Source organism: Vombatus ursinus, unplaced genomic scaffold (assembly GCF_900497805.2).
Source record: "Vombatus ursinus unplaced genomic scaffold, bare-nosed wombat genome assembly UNPS02014499.1, whole genome shotgun sequence".
In the NCBI taxonomy this organism is placed as follows: domain Eukaryota; kingdom Metazoa; phylum Chordata; class Mammalia; order Diprotodontia; family Vombatidae; genus Vombatus; species Vombatus ursinus.
This window is the reverse complement of record NW_020954277.1, coordinates 124,596-148,413: the sequence shown is the minus strand read 5'-3', so window position 1 is coordinate 148,413 and position 23,818 is coordinate 124,596. Positions and strand designations below refer to the sequence as shown.

The window sequence follows — 23,818 nt, the reverse complement described above, 5'->3', positions numbered from 1 at the left end:
TTGTATTTGACCCTGGAGGTGACAGGGAGCTACTGGAGTCTGAGGAGTTGGGTGACATGATCAGACCTGTGCTTCAGGAAAATCACATCAGTGGCTCAATGGATGGTTTGGAAAGGAGAAGAGACCATGAGGTGATGAGGGCCTGTGGGGGTGGGGGGGGGCAGTGTCAGAGGACAAATGGGGCCTTATCTGAGAGATGCTGCACGGGTGACATCAACAGGCTTAGCCACATATTGGATACAGGGAGTGGGAGAGGAATCCAGGATGACTCCTAGGTTGTGGTATTACAAGGATGGTACTGCCCTCTGCAGTCATAAAGGAAGGAGGTAGACATAGGACTGGAAGGAAGCTCCAGAACTACTATTAATCTGATGATAAAGCAATTTGAAAATAATATGTCAAGACTCATAACTAGGTCCTAAGGATCTAGAATACTGTCATAGAATCTTAGGGCATGCAAGGATCTCAGGGGCTATCTAGGGTAAGCCGTGTCTGAACAAGAATGCCTTCTACAACCTTCTGAACATCTCTATCTGTTCAAATGTTCATCCAACCTTATCTTACCACATGCAGCTGGCTTGCTGGCATGGAGGCTGCTTACCCAATGGGAAGACTATAATAGCAGGCTGGACTAGTCACAGTTTGATTACGGCTTTCATGGATACCTATTGCTATTGCTTGGGATGGGTGATAACAAGAAAATGGAAAATTGGATCAAAAGGCTCATTTGGGCATGAGTACTAAATAAGAGAAGGCATTTTGGTGTGTTATAGGACAGAATAAAATGTGCAGGTGTGAACAGGGTAAATGAGCCAAGGCAGGGACTTGATAAGAAAATGAAGAAAGAACAAGTGGGTTACATAAAGCTTGACTTGAGCTTTTTGTACATGTTTCTGTTGGAGACTTGTAAGCAGAATAATGTCGATTGCTGGGACCAAGAAAACTGTGAGCCTACTAAAAATGGTTCTCTTTATTCTTCAATTAATTGTTGGGATGTTCTCAACAATGTTGTCAATCAATGGTCATTTATCATCTTTTATTTCTTTCCTCAGCAGTTAAGATGTAACCATTATTTAATAGTACAATCATTCTCTGGAATTTCTGTATAGGTACTATTAAAAATTCCATACTTATGCAACTCTATTGCTACTTAACAGCAGCCAATATGTATTCCAGGGAAAGGGGACATCAAAGATGATCTTGACATTTTTCTCTCTCAAAGCACCAAATAATATAATAAATAGGTCATGAAAAAAATCAGACATCTGGACTCAGTGTTTAACAAATGACAAGATGAAAAAGGTATGAAGCACTGTCCACAGTATTACATCCCCAAAGTTAATGTTCTGTATAAAGCCTCTGAGGGATAAAATACACACCCTATAGTTGTCTCACAGTAACCTCATCGTTTTTCTTCAGTGTGAATTCTCTGGTGCCTCCTATAAGCTGGTGCTGAAGGCTTTCTTACATTTGTTGCACCTCTGGAGAGTCTCACTGGTATTAATTTCTGGTGTTCGTCCTATAAGGCACAATTTCCAGGTGAAGCTTTCTCGTATAATTTATGTTTAAAGGGTTTCTCTCTTGTGTGAATTTTCTTATGTGCATTATAAGTTTGCTTCTGCCTAAAGGCTCTTCCACATTCATTACATTTAAAGGGTTTCTCTCCAGTATGAATTCTTTCATGTTCAGTAAGGTAGTCTCTCTGAGTGAAAGCTTTGCCACATTCATTACATGCAAAGGGTTTCTCTCCAGTATGAGTTCTCAGATGTCTACTGTGGGATGTATTGTAACTGAAAGCTTTCCCACATATATTACATTTATAGGGCTTCTCTCCAGTGTGAATTCTCTGATGAATAATATAGGAGGCCCTTAGGCTGAAGTCCTTCCCACATTCTTTGCATTTATAGCATTTCTCTTGAGTATGAGTTCTCTGATGAATACTAAAATATCCCTTGTATCTGAAGGTTTTCCCACATTCATCACATTTATAAAGTTTCTCTTCAGCATGCTTTTCTTGATGTGCACTAAGGCTTCCCCTCTCTCGGAAGGCTTTTCCACATTCATTGCATTCAAAGGGTTTCTCTCCTGTATGAATTCTCTTATGTACACTAAGGCTTCCCCTCTCTCGGAAGGCTTTTCCACATTCATTACATTCAAAAGGCTTTTCTCCAGTATGAATCATTTTATGTTTTTTAAGGTTTGCTTTTTGGCTAAAAGTTTTCCCACATTCAATACATTCATAAAGTTTCTCTCCAGTATGAATTCTCTGATGATAAATAAAGGATGCTTTGTCAGTGAACTCTTTTCCACATTCATTACATTTATAAGGTATCTCTCCAGTATGAATTCTCTTGTGTTTTTTAAGGTATGTCCCTCGACTGAAGGCTTTTCCACAATCGCTACATACATATGGCTTTTCACCTGTATGAATTCTTTCATGTTGAATAAGGAGGTAATTATTGTTAAAAGCTTTCCCACATTGGTTACATTTATATGGTTTTTCTCCAGTATGAACTCTCTGATGCTGGTTAAGGTTTCCCAACTGCCTAAAAACTTTTCCACATTCATTACATTCAAAGGGTTTTTCTTCAGTATGGGTTCTCTGATGTTGATTGAGGTGACCCCATTGACTAAAGGCTTTCCCACACTCGTGACATTTATAGGGTTTTTCTCCAGTATGAATTCTCTGGTGTTGATTAAGGTTTCCTAATTGCCTGAAAGCTTTTCCACAATCATTACATTTATACGGTTTCTCTCCAGTGTGAATTCTCTGGTGTTTGATAAGATATGAGTCAACACTGAAGGCTTTTCCACATTCATAACATTTATAAGGTTTCTCTCCAGTATGAATTCTCTGATGTTGAATAAGATGTGCTCTACGCCTGAAGGCTCTTCCACATTCAGTACAGTCAAAGGGCTTCTCTCCAGTATGAATTTTTAAATGCACAGTAAGGCATGAGTTGTTGCTGAAGGTTTTCCCACATTCATCACATTTATGAGTTTTCTCTCCACTATGTATCTTACGGTATTGAAAAAGGTCTGAGTGGTAACTGAAGGGTTTCTTACATTTGTTATACTTATAACACTTCTTCCCTGAAGGGGTTCTATTATGTTTAAATATATCTGACAAATATTTAAAGCTCTTTCCAAGAGAATCATATTTACAGAGATATTTTCCCATGGTAGCTTTCTGTTTGGGAGTAAGAAGTGATCCCAGCTTGAACTTTCTCCCCAAAGTAACACATTCACGAAGACTCAATTCATCTGAAGTTGTTCTTTGACTGATTATAACTTGCCTGGCCCATCTCTTCTGATTGCCCTTCTGTCTCTTCAACCTTGCATCCAAATCCCAGGATTCCTTTAACTCAGAATTCCAGGAGCCATTCTTTGAGAGTCTCTTCTTAGATAAATTTCTCACAGAAATACTCTTATTTGTAGCTGACTCTTTGGTTTTATATCTTGTCTTCTGAATAAAGAAATCTGAAAGAAACAAAAAATATACAAATATTCATTTTTCTCAGTGTTGGGAGAGAGGAAATTGCTTTATGGCATGTTTTAGATTTTCTTACATCCAGAAGCATGATGATTGAGTAGAAAAAGGTAGAACAGTTGTTTCTGTTTTATTTCTTTTTTAATGTTTTATTAATACTTTTTTTTACATTTACTGTAACTTCCAAATACCTCCTCTGTCCCAAAAAAGCACTCCCTCGTAAGAAATATAGTCAAGCAAAACAAATCCGCTAACGTCCCACCTACTACAAGAAGGTTTTCTCAGTTCCTTAATTTTAATGCTTTCCCTCTGAGACTACACCCAATTTACTGTATATATAGCTTGTTTGTTCACAGTTGGTTATGAGTTGTTTCTTTACTAGACTGTGAGCTCCTTGAAAGTGGAGACTGGGCTGGGCACGGTGCCCTGGCATATAGTAAGCCCTTAATGAATGTTTACTGACTGATTGCCCATTATTTCAGTCAGTGATAGGTTTGATAATTATTGTTTTCAATATAATCTGACATTTAGTAATGCCATTCTCCCTTCTTTCCTACTTTTTTCTCTTGCTTTATATTTTTGGTCTTTTTTCTCAATATTATTGTCTAATGCTAGAAAGTATCTCCTTCACATTTTTAATGGTATACCGTTAAATCTATAGACAGGAGCAGAAATGCCATCTTCATTGTTATTATCATTCCTCTTTAGATATGAACGGTGAACACCTCCCAAATTATTTAGATCTTTATTTCTGTAAAAAATTACACTTCCTGAGGATGATTTAATTATGGAGAATTCAATGAAACAGGAATAGACTGGTATGAAGTGATGGAGAGTAAAGTCGATCCAAAAGACCTACATGCACATGCACTACACACTGAATACAGAGATGTAAATGGAGGCATTACGGGGCAACAAAAGAGTATAAATACAATGGACAAGATTGACATTCCCTTGCAAAGCACATGGCCTTCTTTGCTTAAAGGAATTAATCAATTAGGAAAGGGCACAATAGCAATCCAGATTTTTGCTATTTTTATTAACCATTTTTGCAGAATATACACTGGTTTGTATTCCTGTCTATATTGATCTCATGTGTTAAAGCTACACGCGTCATGTTTAAAAATGTATAAGGAAAATAAGGAAAGGAGCATGGGTGATGGGATAGCCATGTGTATTCATTAGCAGTCAAATAACATGGCCACTAATGCTCCTCAATAATAAATTATTATTCATCTGGAGGAAATTCTCGAGTGCTATACCAAAGGGCTCCGTGCTTTGGCCCTCATTTGTACAAAATTTTTTATCAATGACATTTATGAAAATGTAGAACCCCCTGCTAACCAATTTTGTTTTGAATTTTCTGAGTTTGCATTTCATTATCGTTACATTTTTAAACATCACATTTTCCTTTGATACATTATACACACCCTGATGGTACTCTTAACAGTGTATAACTCCCCCAGACAGTTAAGTAAAAGAACATAAAAGTGATTGCAACTGATCACAGATGCAACTTGACACTTTAGCATTTTTCCCATTGCTTTTATACAGAAGTATGAACATTCTCAATGGTTTTATGTGAATTTTGCTGCCCTTTAAAGGTGACTTCATTTAATTTTTTTTTTCAATGTATTAGACCAGACCAATAATTTCATTGATATAAGGGAATTCTCAGTGAGGAAAGCCTCTGTACTAATGCAGGTCAGCACCTATTCTGGGAGTCTGGAAGAGTTGAATGGATCACTGGGAGGTTAATTAGACTTGCTGAGGGTCCTGCAGGCACTGTGGGTCAGAGGCAGAATCTGGACAATGACTACAGCAATGGTGACAAAAAGAACAATCACGTAAAATTTCCCCCTGTGTAATTGTAATGACCAATCTCTTCCCCAGAGGAGAAATGAAGAAATGGAGTTATTCCCAACCTGTTACTAGAGGGATAGGGGACTCTGAGTATGAAATGTTATATGGCTCATCAGATGTAGTCGATGGGTGGCTTAATTTTGTTTATATGATTCTTTTTGTCTTTATTACAAGAGAAGGCTCTCTGGGTAGGACAAGGGAAAAGATTATATTCAGAAATCACTGTAATATATTTAAAACTTACAATAAAAAAAAGTTTGGAAGAACTTCCATGGGAAAGGAAATCAGTCAGTAAGAGATTACTGGGCAGTAATGAGGGTGTGGCTAAGGTTATATACCATAAATTTGTATGGAGTAAAATGGGCTTGATTTTGAAACTTTTTATCTTATGATATTCAGCAGCTTTGAAGTCAGAAGAGCAAAATCAGATTAATATAAAAGCATTTTTATTATGTGCCTCCTAGGAGCCTAGCACTCTGCTAGGCACTGGGGACACAAACTCCAAGAATGAAACTATTCCCATTCTCAAGGAGTTGACATTCTATTGGGGAGACAAAAGATGTGGCTGCAGGTGGGGGGATATTAAAATGGCAAACCGTGGGGTTGGCCTGGCTCGTTATGGAGACAAAGCCAGAGTGGGCGAGCTGGACTGGGGTTCTATGAAGGTTAACAGACTGAATATGAGGAGAGCCAAAGATAATGCGAGCACTAGAGGGACTGAGAGAGGGAGAAGGAGAGGAAAACGTGCTTGAGGGTGGAATTACAGTTGAGGAAATGGAAGGACCGAGAGTGGAATTAACAAGAGGAGTCATCAACATAAAGACAGACCCCAAGGAAGATGCCAAAGTGGACAGGAAGACTCTGAACCTGCTACTCACTCCTCTAACTTTACTAATTCCTAGAAAGAATCTGCAGACGACTGCAGGTTGGGTAATGATGGCAACAAGGATGAGGAGAGAACAGTACAAACAGACTGAATGGCCCTCGCAAGAAAAAATGCCACTGAGAGCTAGCGATGGTGGAATGGTCCAGATGAGGCGGGGATGAGCAGCAGTATTCTCTCCCGTCTTCCTAGCCCTGTGAGTTGGGCAATGTCGGAGAAGCAGAGGCCGCTAGGGGAGAGTTCTACAAAGGAGGTGGCCTCATCAGGGGAGAATTAAAGAGAGAGAGTAGAAGGGAAGATGTTTGTAAAATCTGTATAACTGGGAGTTTGTGGCAAATAGGGTGATGGATCCAAAAGGCATGATGGGATGGACAAAGTGGTCATTCAACTTCATTGGACTGGAGCTGGGGAGGATACAGACACTGATTAAGCCCTCACTATGGGCCACGCACTGGGCTAAAACCCAGTGGATACAAATGTAAGCAAACAGGTACAGTTTCTACACTTGAAGAGCTTTGCTGCCTATTTCAGGAAGGAGATTGATGACCAGGAGAAGGGGGTGCCAGGCCAGGCCGGTGAAGGGCTTGATGATCAGGCCCCACAGGCAGAAACGGAATAAAACAGGCATGTGAAGTGTGGAGAAAAGAATAGAGCTATGATATATAGCTGACAGTTATCGTCATATTTTCAAAAGTCTCGCACATAGAAGAAGGTTTACACATGCTGGACTTCGCCCCAGAAGGAAGGCCTTGGGGCAATGGATGAAAGCAAAGGGACAAATTTTAGCTTGTTGTTGAGGGGGGAAACCCCAAACATTAGAGCTACCCCCAAAGTGGAATGGGCTGAGGAAGCAATGGCCTCCCCTTCACTGACTGGCTTTAAGCCAACTCTTCAACATGCCATGGAGGAGATTCTTGTTGAGGTAGAGATTAGACTGTGTGGCCTCAGGGGTCCCTTTTAACTCTGGGCTTCAAGGAAAGACAAAGAAATGTAGCCATTTTAGAAGGAACAGGAGAAACCAGAGCACGAAGTAAAGCCGGGAAAGCACTTTCATAAAGGGCTGGGAAACGCCATCTGATGCTACCAATAGAGCGAGTGCCTAAAGACTGAGATTGGAGAAAAATTCCTTGGAATTAGGTAGGAGGAAGAAAGAGAGACTGGTAGAGAGGGGAACGTGTTGGGCTTGGAGGGAGAAAATCTGGGTGTGAGACTCTGATTTATAAAGTCACATGACTGTGAGCATTGGGACTGGACTAACTAAGGGCATAGCATGATGCTTCATTGTGGCAGGAGAGTCTCCAAGTTTTGCTGTTATAGGCTAAGTGTAAGCTGTGGTTGATTCTGCCAAGACAGAAAGACTTCATTTTGGGGGGAACAAGTATTTATTAAGCACCTACTGTGAGCCAGGTGCCATGCTAAGCACTTTACAAATATCTCATACAATCCCCACAAGTCTAGCACATAAGTGCTATTATCATCCCTGTTTTTCTTACAGTTGAGGAAACTGAGGCAGACAGAGGTGAAGTGATTTGCTCAGGGTCACATAGCTAGAAAGTTTCTGAGGCCAGATTTGAACCAACTCCAGGCTCGGAACTCTGTGCTTTATGGTACCAAGTAGCTGCAATGGACAGTATGTCTTTCACCTAAGATCTAGCCTAGCTAACTTTGGAGACTCAGCCTCAGGTTGGCTGGAGGGTGACGATGACTTGAGTTCATCCACTATGACAGAGGCTGAAATCTACATTAGCACAGGGAGTCTTCACGCTGAGAAAATTATAGATCCCCGAGGGATCTTCTTCTGCAAGAAGCTTTTCCTGAACACCCCAAGGACTCATGCTCTCCCTTCTCAACTACCTTATATTTAACTACTTTCCATGCATTTGTATTTATATTTATTTATGTATCTGTTCTCTCTCTCACTTAATTGCAAACTCACTGCAAGGACAGACTGTTTCTGTCTTTGTACTTGTATCCCCAAGGCCCAGCCCAGATCCTGGTATGTAGTGGTTGCATAATATGTGCTTTTTGGATGGTTGGTTGTTTCAAGTACTGAAGGAAGGGCATAATTTTCAGAAAGGATGGGGACCAGAGGTAAATCATGATGGGTGCAGATGATATGTTTATTGGGAGTGGCAGTGAAAGGAATGAGACAACAGGAATGTAGATAAGATAGGAAAGAGGCCAACGTTTTACAGCATGTGTAAAAAAACATTGGTCAGACTTGTGTTATGTCTGAAAAGAGAATGGAAAGTGATATATAGAATGCCAGAAGAAGAGAGAACAATTATGGGAGGGGACAGCAAAGGATGGATGGAGTCCAGAGTATGAGGAAAAGACAGGAGGGTCAGGATCAGGAAAGGGAAAGAGAACCAGTCTCTAAGTGGGGAAGCTCATCCTAGACCACCTCATACCTTCTCTATAGTCTTGGGGGCTGGTGGGAAGCAGTTCCCACCCAACAGGGCAAAGCTATTAATTAATTACATGCTTACATGCTGACCAGCTGAACTGTAGCTGGCATTGACTCCCATTGGCTCACCTTGACAAGAGACTCTTGGGACATCTTTCTCTGTTATCCATGGTGCTTCTCCTCTCTCCAACTGGGAGATCACATGTGGTTTGGAAAATGGAAGCCCTGCTCATAGAGAAAAAAATGGAAAGTACTCAGAACAGAAATCTATCTCGTAATTCAATTCTAGCCCCTTTCACTCTCATTTTAATTTTTATTGATTTCCTTTGTCTTTAGATGATATTCATTTCCAAACATGCTCTTCCGACCTCCCCAATTTAAGCAAGGCTTCGCTAATAACAAAGACTAAAAAGCAAAAAAAATTTCCATAAAACCAACCAAAATATTAACCATGTTTGAGAATATATACAAGATCTTTCACCCAGAGTGTCTCTTGACTTCAGTAAAGGAAGGCAGAGTACATTTTCTCAGTACCTTGCCAGGTTAAGCTTTGTCATTTTAATTTCAACCTTCCGTTTGGCTTAGTTGTTCTTTATATAAAGAGATGACCCCTGTCTGGGACACAAGTTTGCTTCTGAGCGAAGCAGTCCATGAATTAAGTCTACTTTGACACATTCCATTCTTGGGGGCTCAGATGTGCCTCACAGAAGCAGTTAATTATTAAGTAAGTCTGACTCAGAGTTCTGAGATGACGCTTGCTCATTTGCACAGCTGTAGCACACTAGAGCAAACTGGAGAAAACAGCTGGCTTCAGTGATAGGCTTACAAAGAATTAGAAAACTTTCAGCTGGGGAAATATGGACAGCACAACTGTCCTTGGTTTATGGGCCAATTGTGATTCACCTCATGTATAGACAGAAAGTGAGAATTTGGTTACTAACCCTAGGCTAAGGGGAGATTCTTTACAGAGAGACTCAGCTGCTGAATTAGAAGGAGAGAAGAGGAGAGAGGGGAAGAACAGATGTCAGAACTGGGTCAAAGACAGACATGAACTCTCTAGCCGAACTGTCGCTTGTGGCCAGGCGGAGTAGTCGGCCAATGACAGTCTGGAGTGCTCTCCACTGCCACCTGCTACTGAGAAGAATAAGAAGGCAAAGAAGAGATGATATTCTGCTCACATTGGTGAGTTCTACCCAGAACCTCCATTTTGGGGAAGGGCCCAGACCAGCCACCCCTCATTCTTTATGCTTAGCCGCCATGTTCCTGTGCAGGTAGCCCCCCCACCCTCTGCTTTTCATCTTCCCTTTTTTGTGTTATCTTCCCCTGTTAGAGTGTAAGCTCCTTGAGGACAAGAACCGTCCTCTTGCCTGTTTTCCTATCCCCTTGTTTAGCACAGCACCTGGCACACAGTAAGGGCTTAATAAATGCTTTTTGGCCAACTGACCATTATGACTGGTCACTAAAATATTTAAGACTAGTCCAAGCCAAACTGTATCCTGCTTTATTAAAGATACTTTTCACAAAGTCATGGTAATTCAGGCAGCACATGGGCTACACCTGGCAACCATATACAACTTTCAAACTCTGCTACTCCATGGACTTTCAAAAACATAAAAGTCACTATAACCCCAATGAGGAGTCTTCATTTCATACTTTAAACAAGGAAAGTTTAGAGTGAAGGGTGGCCATTTTCACATTGAGCATATGTTGCTCAACGACCTTTCACAAGTCTATAGAAGGAATGTGCTATACTATCATTTATTACTCATTGCCAAGAAGAGAGGACAGAAAATATTTTTCTACACTGCCTCTTGTTGTTTCTGAGACATAGAGAAGAATCCTGCAAAGAAGGAGAGTTGGAGAGGCTTTTGCCAACATTAGGATAAATGTTGTTGCTTTTTTTTTTTTAAAGCCTGACACAATTTCAGCAGAAATCATCAGCTAAGCCTGTAACTTGAAGTGATAGATACTACAGTTGCATTTAAGGAATAATCCCAGCTGCACGGAGAAACAGCTTAGTATCAGAGAAGTAGCCTGGCAGCTCAACTAGTCACGTCCAGTGAGGTCAAGCGCAGTGTGAATCGGCTTAGCTTAGCATTGGAAACTTCTTTTCAACAAACATGGTACACTCATCGGGAATTTTTATGGACAATTCTGGAGATAGAGAGGATAGAATACCAAAGTCTATGTCTCCAGAGTTGAGTTACCCCAGCTCTATGTTTTCCCTACATGTATGCCTTATTACCTGGGGCTTTAAGTGTGCATTGGTAGGAGTGTGATTAAGGTTTATGGGTGGAAAATTGTGTAAATATTATGTGTTTGCTTGTATTTTTAGTAAATGTTTTGGTTAAGGTGAATTGAATATTAGTGGCTCATTTGCTAATGGGAGAAAAGCACCAATGGGAGCCCATGAGGCATAATGTTAGTAGGGATAGTGACCAAAAAGGGTTGTCCCCAGGATCCTGAGAGCATGGAGTAGTAGTGGCATAGGTGCCCTTCTAAGGAATCACTGTGACTTGCTGAAGTGAGTTCAGGTAGGGCGATGAATCAGGCCCAGCTCAGGGATAGAGAACCTAGGGAGAACTGGGGTCTGTGCCATGCCTAGGATACCTCAATATTCCCACTGAACCATTATGAGGCCACACAGTTTGGTGACTGGAGAGCAGGTCTGGAAGCCAGGAAGATCTCAGTTTAAGCCGCACCATTAACACACATAGGCTGTGTGACTTGGGGCAAGTAACCAAGCCTCTAAGTCCTCTAGGCTGCACTCTAAAACTACAAGGTGTGGAGAAGATGCCGGCCGGCATGGGTCTAGGGAGATGTCTCATTTGGCAGCTCTCTTCACTAACAAAATCATAGGTTGGTCCCTGTCTCCTGCTTATACCATCACAGACACTTGGAAGGCATCGCATGGCTGGTTCTGCTGACTTCGTTCAGCATTGGGTCATGTACCTCTTCCTACTTTTCTCTGAACTTTTCAAATCGGTTGTTCTTTTGTTGCTCAGTCATTTTTCAGTCATGTCTGACTCTTTGTGATCTCATTTGGGGTTTCTTGGCAGAGATACTGGAGGGGTTTGCCATTTCCTTCTCGAGCTCATTTACAGGTGAGGAAGCTAAGGCAAATGGGGTTAAGTGACTTGCCCAGGGTCACAATGCTAATAAATGTCTGAGACTGGATTTAAACTCATGAAGAGTCTTCCTTACTCCAGACCTGGCATTCGACGCATTATGGCACCACCTAGCGGTCCAAAAGCTATCCTTTACAACCTAGCAATATTCCTCTATTCAGGGACCACAATTGGTTTAATTCTTCCTCAAGTGACGGCACCAGTTTTGTTTCAATTTATTTACTACCACAAAAGGTAACACTGTGAATATTTTGGAACACATGGGGCTTTTCAGACCTTCACCTCCTTGGAATGTATGCCTACCTATGGGAACCCTGGGTGAGAAGTCTGGATATTTCAGTCCCTTGATTAGGATAATTCCAAGCTTTCCAGAATGGTTGGACCAAGGATATATTAGTGAGGTTCTCTTCCCACAGCTCTTCTACCATTCCCTATTTCCAGCTTTGGTCATCTTTCCCAGTTTTCTGGCTGTGGTGTAAAACTTCAGAGTTGTTTTCATTCCTGTTTCTATTTTAATTAGTGAGCTGGTGTGACCTTTCACATGGTTCTTAATAGTCTGAAGTCTTATTTTGAAAATCGTTTGCTCGTATCCTTTGACGTAGCCTTTCTCTAGGGAAAAGAGGGTATGCAGAAGGTGGTAAGAAAAAAAAGACCTCTGAGAGATGTATTATGTGGTATTCCCAAGAAATGTGAGAGAAAGATCACACGGTTAACATACCATCAAAGAAAATCAGCTCGTCTTAATCCTGCCAAGAGGAAAGGAGCATTTCACGTCTTTAGGCATCTGCACTGAGATTTTAATGGAGAATCTGTGGTCTGGATCAATGGTTCTTTAATTTTTTGGTCTCAAGGACCCCCTACACTCTTAAACTTATCAAGGACCACAAAGTACTTTTGTTTGTATGGCTTATGTCTACTGATAGAGATTAAAACATATACAATTTTAAAATATTTATTAATTAGTGTAAAATAGCATTACACTTGAACATAACAATTATGGAAAATAAGTTTTTCAAACAAAAATATTAGTGAGAAGAGTGGCACTGGTTTACACTTTTGAAAATCTATTTAATGTCTGGCTTCATGGAAGACAGCTGGATTCTCATATCTGCTTCTGGGGCTCACACAGAGATGTAGTTGGAAAAAGGAGGATTTTAATAGGCAAGTTACGTTTTGACCTCATGGACTCCCCGAAAGGATTTTGGGTACCCCCGGGGCCACTGGACCACATTTTGGGAACCACTATCTGAACAAGTAGGCAATAGGGAAGTTAGAGTCGATAAAGTTATAAAAGACAAAGACTTTTCACTTGGAAACAGGAATCAACATTTTGAAAGCTTTTCATTGCATGTAACTTGATCGTGAATATTTGGTACGGACAGATCTACTGAAAACATTGTTTTGAAGCTTTTATGGATCAATGTTATATCCCGACCATTACAGGAAACAGCTCTAGTAGTTCAATGATTAATCTCAAGAATATTTTGAGGTTATTATTATCATTATTATTATGCTTTGAAATGATCATTCATCTCTTTTTTTTTATTCCATGAGTTCTCTATAATTAATTAATTAGGCAGTACATATAATTGTGAAATGCACTGACCAAAGCTTCTCTCTTCATTTTAGCTAATTTTGTGACATTTGGCTTACTGTCACCAATGACCAACAGAATGACAGCTACACTAACTAGCCGGGCACCGTTGCAAGCCAGTTCGCCTACTTCATGTGGTCAAAAGGCATAAAGCTTGGGAAGCAATTTTCACAGGCCCTATGAGTGAGGAACATAAGGTACAAATGGTCTCCCCAATTTGCTGCCTAATGTAGCCATTTACATCTGCCTCATTGAGCTAATCTGTGTTCCAGTGTAAGCATTTCCCATTTGAAAAGCAATCAATGATATTTCTGTCATCTCCTCTTTTTTATGAGGTTCCAAGAGAAACGGCCTAAGGACAAGTTGCTATCCTGTTTTATACTGATATTTCATATATTATTAACATTACTTTTATTTTAAAATTATTTTAATTTATAAATTAATGCATTTAATAATAAATTGATATTATCATATTTTATATCTGTAGACTAATGGGCAGGTGGATAGAATGGCCTTTTTTGTAGCTGACTAAGAGTAAAGCTCATCCCCTGCAGACCTTCTGAAAGAACTTGAGGGCAAGTCCAGCAGTAGACAGGAGGACGGGCATGCAGACCACATCCTGTTCTCACCCAATTGAATATGTTGAATATGTTCTTTATTCTGTGTGGTTTGGCAATTTGGAATCTTCATCAGAACAACACCCACTCTGAAAGTCTCACACCTCTATGGCTCCACATTGTGCCCAGGCAGTTGTGGGCGACAGTTCTGGCTGAAACGGATGCTCTGCGTCCAGCCCATTTATTTGCTGAATTCTTATGGATAGTTGAGATTTGTGTCTATCTCATGGGGATTTGTAACTTGTTTGTTTATGAAGGATGGAAAGCTTCTAGTGTATTATTCCAGCCACTTGGTCATGTCCTTCTAGGCTTCTATGGTGTACAACTTCCAAATTACATAATCAGCATCTTTAATAAATCTAGGATGCTTAAAGACAACTTTTCTGTAAGGTGGCAATGACCTGGTCCTGAATTGTTATTACTGTTATTGTTATTATCATCATTATTATATGCATTTAAGAATAGCTCTGCGTATCAAGTAAAAATTCAGCTGAGCACTACGTTAGTAACCATATTAATTTTAATAATAGCTGACATAATCTATAGCACCTATTGGGTGCCAAGAACTGTGTTAAGTGCTTTCCAAATATTATCTCATTTGATCCTCACAACTTCCCTGGGAGGTAGATGCTATTATTATCATCCCCATTTTACAGATGAGGAAAATAAGGCAAACAGGTTAAGTAACTTGCCCAGGGTCACATAATTACTATGTATCTGAGGCCAGATTTGAGCTCAAGTCTTCCTGACTCCAGACCTGGGGCACTCTATCCATTGGATCACCTAGCTGCCTCCATTTTAGGCATACCACAGCCTCCAAGGAAGGAAAATGATAAGATAGCCCTATGGTCAGATGCCATCTCATTGAAGAATTGTCCTTACCAAGGGAGACCAAGTTCTGATAGTTCTCCAGCATCACCTCCCTGTACAGGTCCTTCTGGGCCGGCTCCAAGCGCCCCCACTCCTCCTGGGTGAAGTCCACGGCCACATCCTGGAACGTCACTGATTCCTGAGATAGCAAATACATTTTGACATTTGTTCAACACGTAGCATGAAGGAGATATGAAGTTAACAGGTCTTCAGAGCATTACGAGTTTATTAGCTTCCATTTCAAATACTTTAAAAAAATTATATGTATTTTGATACTGAAATTTGCATCTCTCCTTTCCACCTTCCCCCTCCCCCACTGGAAAATAAGCGGGAAAAAACAGCCTGTTACAAACATATATAGTCATGCAAAACAAATCTCTGCACTGGCCATGTTCAAAAACCAAATATATTTCATTCTACACTGAGTCCTTCCCCTTTCCATCAGGAGGTGGACAGCATGTTCCATCATTAGTCTTCTGGAATCACAGCGTGTCATTACACTGATCAGAGTTCCTAATCCTTTCAAAGTTGCTTGTCTTTACCATATTGTTGTCACTGTATACACTGTTCTCCTTGTTCTGCTCACTTCACTCTGCATCAGTTCAAATAAGTCTTCCCAGGTTTCTCTGAAATCATCTCCATTATATCTTAAAGCACAATAGGATTCCATCATATTCATATGCCATTACTTGTTCATCCATTTCTCAATTTATGGGCACCCCACATTCCCATTCTTTGCCACCCCAAAGAGCTAAAAAAATTTTTTGTATCCCTAGTCGGAGTTTGTTTTGCTTAGGACTATTCTCTTCCCTAATATCTAACCCTAAGGGCAGCTAAGTGGAGCAACAGATAAGAGTTCGAGGCCTGAAGTCAGGAAAACTCATCTTCCTGAGTTCAAATTTGACCTCAGACACTTACTAGCTGTGTGACCCTGGGCAAGTCACCTCATCCTGTTTGCCTTAGTTTCCTCACCTGTAAAATGTGGTAGAGAAGGAAATGGCAAAGCACTCCATGATCTCCACCAAGAAAACCCCAAATGGGGTCACGAAGAGTCGGACAGGACTGAAACAACGCTACATCTGCCCTTTCTCCAATTCCCCCTTTCCTTCCTGTTTCCCTATTAAGTGAAATGTATTTCCGCCCCCAGCTCTGCGTGGGCATAAGCATTCTCCCCTCCGTCTGCCAGTTTAGATGGCAGCATCTCAATCATTCCTTAAGGATCTTCTTTTTCCCTACTGCACTCCGCAAACGATTCTGTCATCACCCAGGCCATCTTATTTACTGCTCAAGTTCAATCATACAAATCAAAAGAATGACGCATGGCCAACTGACGTCTTAGACTTAGGTAATAATGGGGAGGCATCGAGACGGGGCATTGGTTCAGAGTACGGGCCTTGTGCTCAGGAAGACCTGAGTTCAACTGCTGCCTCAGACACTTACTTAGCTGTGTGACCTCTCCCTCGCCCCAGCTTCAGTGTCCTTATCTGTAAAATGGGAATAACGGTAGCTACCCGACAGGTGAAGGCTGAACAACGTAGCTTAAAGCACCATATAAATGCTAGAAATGACAACAGTAACTGATATTTATATAGCTCTTTAAGGTTTCAAAAAGCACTTTACAAATGGTCCTCACGACAGCTCTGGGGAGGTAGGTGCTAGTATTATTCCCATTTCACAGATGAGGAAATTGAGGCTCAAAGAGAATAAATTATTTTTCAAGGATCACACAGCTAATAGGTGTCTGAGGTAGGATTTGAACTCAGGTCTTTTTTGACTCCAAGTCTGGCGCTCTAAACCCCTGTGCCACAAAGAGCTAGGGATCCTAATCTTTTGGTAGTCTGATGACATCTACGGACCCCTTCTCAGAATAATGCGTAAACACATAGGGGTACAAAGGAAACCAACTATACTGAAATACTGTTACAAAATCATTTTTTTGGGAAAAAACCCAAGTTAGCAGAGCTGGTTCAGAACCTCTGCGCTGGTGGGTCGCCCTCTCTAGCAAGATCAGCAATCACATGGCAAATACTCGAATGGATCTGTCACCTGGCCAGTCTGGAAGCTCCCTTCAGCAACACAGACCACAAACCACTTGCTCATCCTGTTTCCCATGTCCTTCCCATGAATGCACCACAGAGAACCCATCCACCATGCTGGAGGCCTTCTTGGACTTCTCCAGATTTCATGAGAGTAGCCATGGAGTACCCATCAGACCTCGTCCTCACCACATGACCAACCCAACTGTTTCCTTTTATGTTTCCTTGGTGACCCATTTAATCTTACTGTTCTTCCTCTGAGTTCTTCATGGGTTACATGCAGTGGCCATCTCATACCTGTCATGTGCCTCTCCATGACCTTCGGGGGGCGGAGTGTGTCAACATTTAAAATTCTTCATTGTATTTTTTTTTTTTGAAGCAACCGGGGTTAAGTGACTTGCCCAGGGTCATACAGCTAGTAAGCGTATGAAGCCGAATTTAAACTCAGATGTTCCTGACTTCAGGGCCAATGCTCTATCCACTTAGCTACCTAGCTGCCCCACATTCTCCACTGCATTTCACATCTCGTGGCAAATACTTCTCCATAGACATTGTTGGTTACAAAATGACACGTTAGGTAGAATGACGGAAAAGCATGACTACACGTGGGTGTATTAAAGTGTGAGTTCTCCCTTACATGAAAGTAACTCTAGCTACTTATGAATGTGACCCTATTCTTGCTTCCAAAACACTGCTTCCTTGACTCTAGCTATGCAAAACACAAAATCTTCTCTCGAGCCAAAGATGGGAGAGGAAAAAAGGTCTAGAAGAATCAAGTTTCCAGGAGATGGTATTTGTGCTAAACCTTTTGAAAGACAGGGAGTTTTCAAAAGAAGTCGGGAGCAGGAAGAGCATTATAGATCTAGGGAAGACCATGTGCAAAGACATGGAAGAACATCAGAGCGGGCGCTTTACAGCAGATGGTGTGAAGTCTACTTCGGTGTGCAGTCTGTTTAGGGCTGACCAGATAGGAAGGGTCATGCCGGGTCATGGGGTGAATAGCAGGCTGAATAGTATGAACTTGATTAGATAGGCAACATGGCGCCATTGAAGGACTTTGGGCAGAAGACCACACTCTCGGATCACCACATTGGGGAGATGCCGCTGGCAGCTCCATGAAGGATGGGTTGGCCAGCAAAATAAAGGAGAAAAGGCATTCTCCTAGTACACTTATGGCTAAATCCGTTTTTTACTTGTCAGCCCTCCAGTATCTGAATACGGTTCTTATTTACCCACTAAATCTCCTTTGGTTCACCCAGTCTTAATGCATCTCAGTAGGCACACATCTACCTACAGGGCTGAAGGTCTTGGTCTTTATATGCTCCAGAAAAATGCTGTATTTGGGCTGTCCATCTGTGACCCCTCACTCTTGTGACCAGCCCACCTCCCTTCCTGATTATATCTGTGATACGGCTCCTTGGATCCAGACCACTGTTGGAAACCAGATGAATGGTGGGCAGCATCTCTCCCATTGGATTCTGCAACTCTGATTGTCCAGAGATTGGGGAGATGCAAGATTCACGTTCATGCACCATGCCAAGTGTGCTCTTGTGTTAAAAAGGGTTTTTACATTAGGAAGCAGCTGGAGGACATTAAAAGGGCCAAATAATTTCCTAAATGCAATTTGTTCTGTTCTTTTCTTACTATTCAGTTCTGTGCTGAGCTCACTGTCCATTTGTTGTGCCTGTCTTAAACGTGTGAACACGTCTCAATTCCGTGGAATAGACAGCTAGCTGTATGTATACCACAGTCTGAATAAATTTACTATGCATTTTTCATGCATTCGGTATTTTATTATGGATTACATTTAGATTATTTATTATTTAGATTACATAATCATGGGAGCTCCTTGTTATGGTTATGGGGCTTAATACAGTCAGCATAATGTTGGCCCCAAAGAGGAGAATCCAGAGGAGGCTGCCCACTGACTTCCCTCTCCATCCATTTCTTTCTTACAATGACTGGATCTCCAGGCTACCAGGAGCAGGGTCCCATCCTTTGCCCTGCATTACTAGGAGAGCTTCTACTCCTCCTTCCGCTTTGACTTGCTACCAGACAGACCTGCCTGAAATACTGAACTGTATATCACTGATATGAAAACATACTTAATATGAAAAGAAGCATACTTAACCCCAATTGCCTTGCCAAAAAAAAAAGAAAAAAGAAAAGAGAAAAGAAACAAAGACTAAATTTAAGAGAACAGTTTTTTAAAAATAATTTTATTTTTATGAAACTGCAAGTGTGATAAAAGCAAGAATGGCAGTAATACTACTAAAATTGAATTCGAACAAAAAATATCAAAAGGGACAGCAAAAATATCATATAATGGAGAAGGAATATAAACTAGCTTTTTATTTATAGGCACCAAAATACTTGGCAGCTAGTCATTTTTTAAAAAGTTAACAGACCCCAGCTAAGCATAATTCTGAATGAAAAAAAACAGGGGGCTTTTAATGAACTGTCAGACTTTCAGGATTTTGTTAAAAAAAACCCAAAACTAAACAAAACCCTAACTTAATAGAAGATTTAACATACAAGAGCCAAGAGAAATATAAGATACATACCAAAGACTAATTACGAGGGACTCACTAAGGACAGACTGTTTACCTTTTATGTATATAAAATGTAAAACACATGTCTAAGATTGTTATCAGTGATTGGGTAGTTCGTAAGAAAGATTGGGGCATACTTGCGTATGATGTGACTAAAAAGTAAAACCATTCAAGAACAGCTAAAGGAGTAATTATCTTATACAAATGAGGTGCGAGAGGGAGAACTGACAGAGGAATTAGATGGGGGAGGAGGGCTGGCAGTTCTGGAACCCTACTTTCATTGGGAATGGGTTCCAGAAGGAACAATACACACATATCTTGAAGAGTACAAAAGTCTTCTAAATTCAGAAAGAAAGAAAACGCTAAGGGGATAGGGAAGGGCGAGAGGATAAGGGAGAGTTCTTTAGAGGGAGGGTGAGGGAATAGGTTAAAGGGGGATATAGAAGGGGGTTTAAATTAATGGAAATGGGATGATAAGTGAGGGATTCTTAGAGGTGGAGTAGGTAAAGTAATAGGGAGAAAAGTTAGAGGGTAGAAGGAAAGTAGAGGAGTCAGGAGGGATAGGAAATAAGAGATATACACAAACATAAAAACAAAGCTCATAGGTGGAATCTGCTAGGGAAAGTGTGTCTATATATGTATGCAAATATGTATATCTATATCTATATCTATATACAAATATATCCATGCTAAATTATAGCCTTTTGGGGGTGGGGAAGGAGAAAGAGGAAAAAAGAACAAAGTAAAAAGTTCACAGCAGAGAGCAAAAGAAAACTTACAAGGAAGCAGAGAAAAGATGGACAGCTCTCAATACAATGGGTAGTATTTATTACATAGGCTTTCTTGAAATGGAAATTTATTGCTATATACTTTGAATCCTCTCTTATGTTGTGATGTGCACATGACATGCTTTTTTTCCCCTTTTTTCTTTTGTATTTAAGTCTATAATGTATTTAAGTTTCAGTAATAAAAAAAGAAAAAAAGATACACTAAAAAGTTAACAGAAATATGAGGAATAGTCAACATATAAAAACAGGGGGATGACTACAGCATTATGTGAAGAGAACAGGCCAAATCTAGTAAAAATACAGGGTGTCCCAAAAGGCTTAGTGCAGTCTTAAACTTTGATCACTTAAAAAGCACCAAGACTTTCGGGAAAAACGGTCAGTCGCCATAAAGAATGCAGATAAGGCCTATTTATTGAACACTGAGGAATCTGTGGCCCCAGCATTTCATCCCGCAAGGCCCTTGTCCAGGTCTTCCCCTGAATCCCATATAGGCAGTCCCCTAATGTACTCAGTGTCTTTGCACCTCTTTACATTGCCTGGATAGCGGGGGAGACGCAGGCTGTCCCTCAGTTATCCTTCCCTATCCCAGCCCCTGGCCATGCATTTCTCTAATGCCCTTCATCAGGTCCCGTCTCCCAGGCAATTTCCGTTAAGATTTTCCAAACGCCTTTCGACCCCTTTAAACCAATGTTTGCCATCGCTCTCTAGTTAGCATGGAGACCCCCCATCTGTTGGCTAAGGCCCTTTTGGTCTCTTCTGGGTGGATCTGATTTCCATCAGTTAAACTTACTTATGAAGCAGTGAGAGTCTGACATCTGATTAGTTTGATCTTTCCTATTTCTCTGTATTAACAGCTTTTAAAAACAGAACACGTTGGAGTCACCTTAATTTCACGTTGTATCTTCTCATTTTTCTTATTTAATTTAGTACAGATTCTGAGCTTTCCTCTAACAAGTCAATGGTCTGACTAATCAGAAAGGCGATTCTGAAGGAACCGCCCAAATCTGTAACCAGCTGTTTCCTATTTATGGATATTAATCTTTCCATTTGTCACAATGTTATTTGGCACATGCCAGGTCTGGAGCCTCTGCTTAAAGAAAACAGTCACAAAGCAAAGGCCTGAGGCCTATGTGGTCTATAAGCTTTTGGCCTTTCTAGTTTATTGTTCTAGAACGGGGTTGAGGAACCTGTAGCCTCAGAGTCACATGTGGCCCTCTAGGTCCTCAAGTACAGCCCTTTGACTGAATCCAAACTTCACAGAACAAATCCCCTTAATAAAAGGATTTGTTCTGGAAAACTTGGATGCAGTCAAAAGGCTGTACCCAAGGACCTAGAAGGCCCCATGTGGCCTTGAGGCTGCAGGTTCCCCACCCCTGCTCTAGAACTATACTTTACAACATATTTCTTCAACATCTTCTCCTATGCCCACTTTTGCACTGAGCATTAAAATACACATCAATTTAATTTGGAAGGTCACGTTGAATTCTTCCTACAGAGAAATCAAGAACAACCCTGACATTTGGGTTTTTGGTCCTGGGCATGATGCTTCATAAAAAGCACTTCATTGAATTCATTCCTCACCTTTGGACACAGCGCTGCCCAGGGCCAGAGCGATGGACTCGGAAAATCCAGTCCTAACATGCCGCCTCTGACACACATTAACCGTGGCCACTGGCAAGCGTCTGGCCTCTCCAGCCCAAGGAATCTGACAAATCCTCTAAGCTAGGAAAGATGGATTTGCAGGCTGTGTGTGTGAAGGGAGGTCTTACACTAAGGAAACATGGTATCTGATATCCTGACCCTTCCACTCCGCATTTAACCATGTGTTTCTCATGCTCCCTAACTACCTAGGGAACCATGGCATTTCTAAGGCATGCCTCCCCCCCGGGTCATTCTCCTGACCTCCTTCCTACAGGAACCTGGGCTCTGCCCAGAGACTGGGGGTGGGTGGGTGAGATTTTGCCTTGTTCACTCAGACCAGACTTCCACTCGCTTCCTGGCTGCCTCTAACTCCCGGTGTCCCATGCTAACACTGCCCTCCTCCCCCTTCCCCATTTGATTCATTCTCGTAATAATTAATCTCTCAGGAATGGATATTTTGCCTTCCCAGTAGGATGATTTCCAGATGGAGATTACTTCATTCAATATGTGTAAGATTTTGTCTTACACTTCTGAAGTAATATTTGTGAAAGTGCTTAGCCCAGGGCCTGGCACATAGTAGGCATTTAATAAATGTTTATTCCATTCCTCTTTCCCCCTTCCTTCCATTTGACTCAGGACAGCCTAATGTTGTCCCTGAATGTAGCATGGTGGATTAGAGGGGGAGAAGGGCACTTAGGGATGGCACAAAGTCAATGGGGAATATTCCTGACAGAAAGAGCACTGGGCCGAGCAGGAGGAAGTGTAGGATCTCATGTCTCTAAGCCTGAGTAAGGCTTTCTAGCCGGTCTGAAGTTACTGCAGAAGTCTCACAAAGGGTTTGGATTGCGGGACTCCTAGCTCTCGTAATCTCCACAAGAACAGCTAGTCTTCTGAGGGAGGGCATTTAAGGCTCAGGTCCCTGGACAAGACAATGGAGAGGAAAGAAGATGGTGGAAAAAGGGAAGGAACATGCCCACAGCTTGGAAAATCAGATGATATTTCAGGAGACGGAAGAAAACAACTCACCAGGGACCTGGCTCTAAGGAGACCAGAAGTGATTCCGTCCTTCTGCTTTACCCTCCTTTCTTGGGAAAGGACAGAATCTTGAGAAGCCCTTGCTGAGGGAAGAAAAAGACATTTATGAGGAAAGCAATACTTACCTAATGGCACCACAATTCACCAGCTGGATAAGACCCATGATCCCCAGAGAGTAAGAGGTCAGAGGGAGCAGCTTGACCTCTTCCCTGAATTAGAGGTTAGAACCATGGACCCCAACTCCGTCCACGTGCCCATACAGAAGGTTATAAACATGAGAAATATGACCAGGAAATATGGACATGTAGCTTGAACTCTGGGCAGCTAGGTGGTGCAGTGGACAGAGCACTGAGCTTGGAATCAGGAAGACTCATCTTACCAGCTACGTGACCCTGGAGAAGTCACTTAACCCCATTTGCCTCAATTTCTTCATCTATAAAATGAACTGGAGAAGGAAATAGCAAAATACTCTGGTGTCTTTGCCAAGAAAACCCCAGATGGGGTCATGAAGAGTCAGACACAACTGAACAACAGTTTGAATTCTCAGCACATCCCCTATGTTCTGAAAGACAACAGTGGAACTGGTGCCCTTTTATGTTTCCCTTATCTGTTCTGAATTATCATTTTATCCTAGGGCCCAAGGCAAGCATAATTTGAGAAGAGAAAAAGAGAATGGACCGCAGAGGTCACTGATGATGAAATCTGTAAAGCGGTGCACTGGCAACTAGGTGGGGCATTGGATGGAGTGATGGACTTGAAATCAGGAAGACCTGAGTTCAAATCCTGCCTAGGACACTCTTAGTTGTATGACCATGGCTCCCTCTGCCTCAGTTTCTTTTTCTGTAAAATGGGGATAATAATAGCACTAAACTCCCAAGGTGACTGTGAAGGTCAAATAAGATGTATATAAAGTT

The 23,818-nt window shown here is 41.4% G+C and overlaps 1 protein-coding gene across 1 annotated transcript; it reads right to left on the bottom strand.

Moving 5' to 3' along the window:
• Nucleotides 1-1,019: 1,019 nt before the first annotated feature.
• Nucleotides 1,020-23,067, bottom strand: LOC114042509 (zinc finger protein 260-like). The gene is made up of 5 exons (XM_027861192.1): nt 23,030-23,067; nt 22,896-22,983; nt 14,865-14,991; nt 8,773-8,868; nt 1,020-3,480 (listed from the first exon to the last, which is right to left on the bottom strand). The coding sequence occupies exons 1-5, from the start codon at nt 23,065-23,067 to the stop codon at nt 1,520-1,522; spliced, it is 2,310 nt and encodes a 769-aa protein (XP_027716993.1). The 3' UTR covers nt 1,020-1,519.
• Between the last annotated feature and the right edge of the window lie 751 nt (nt 23,068-23,818).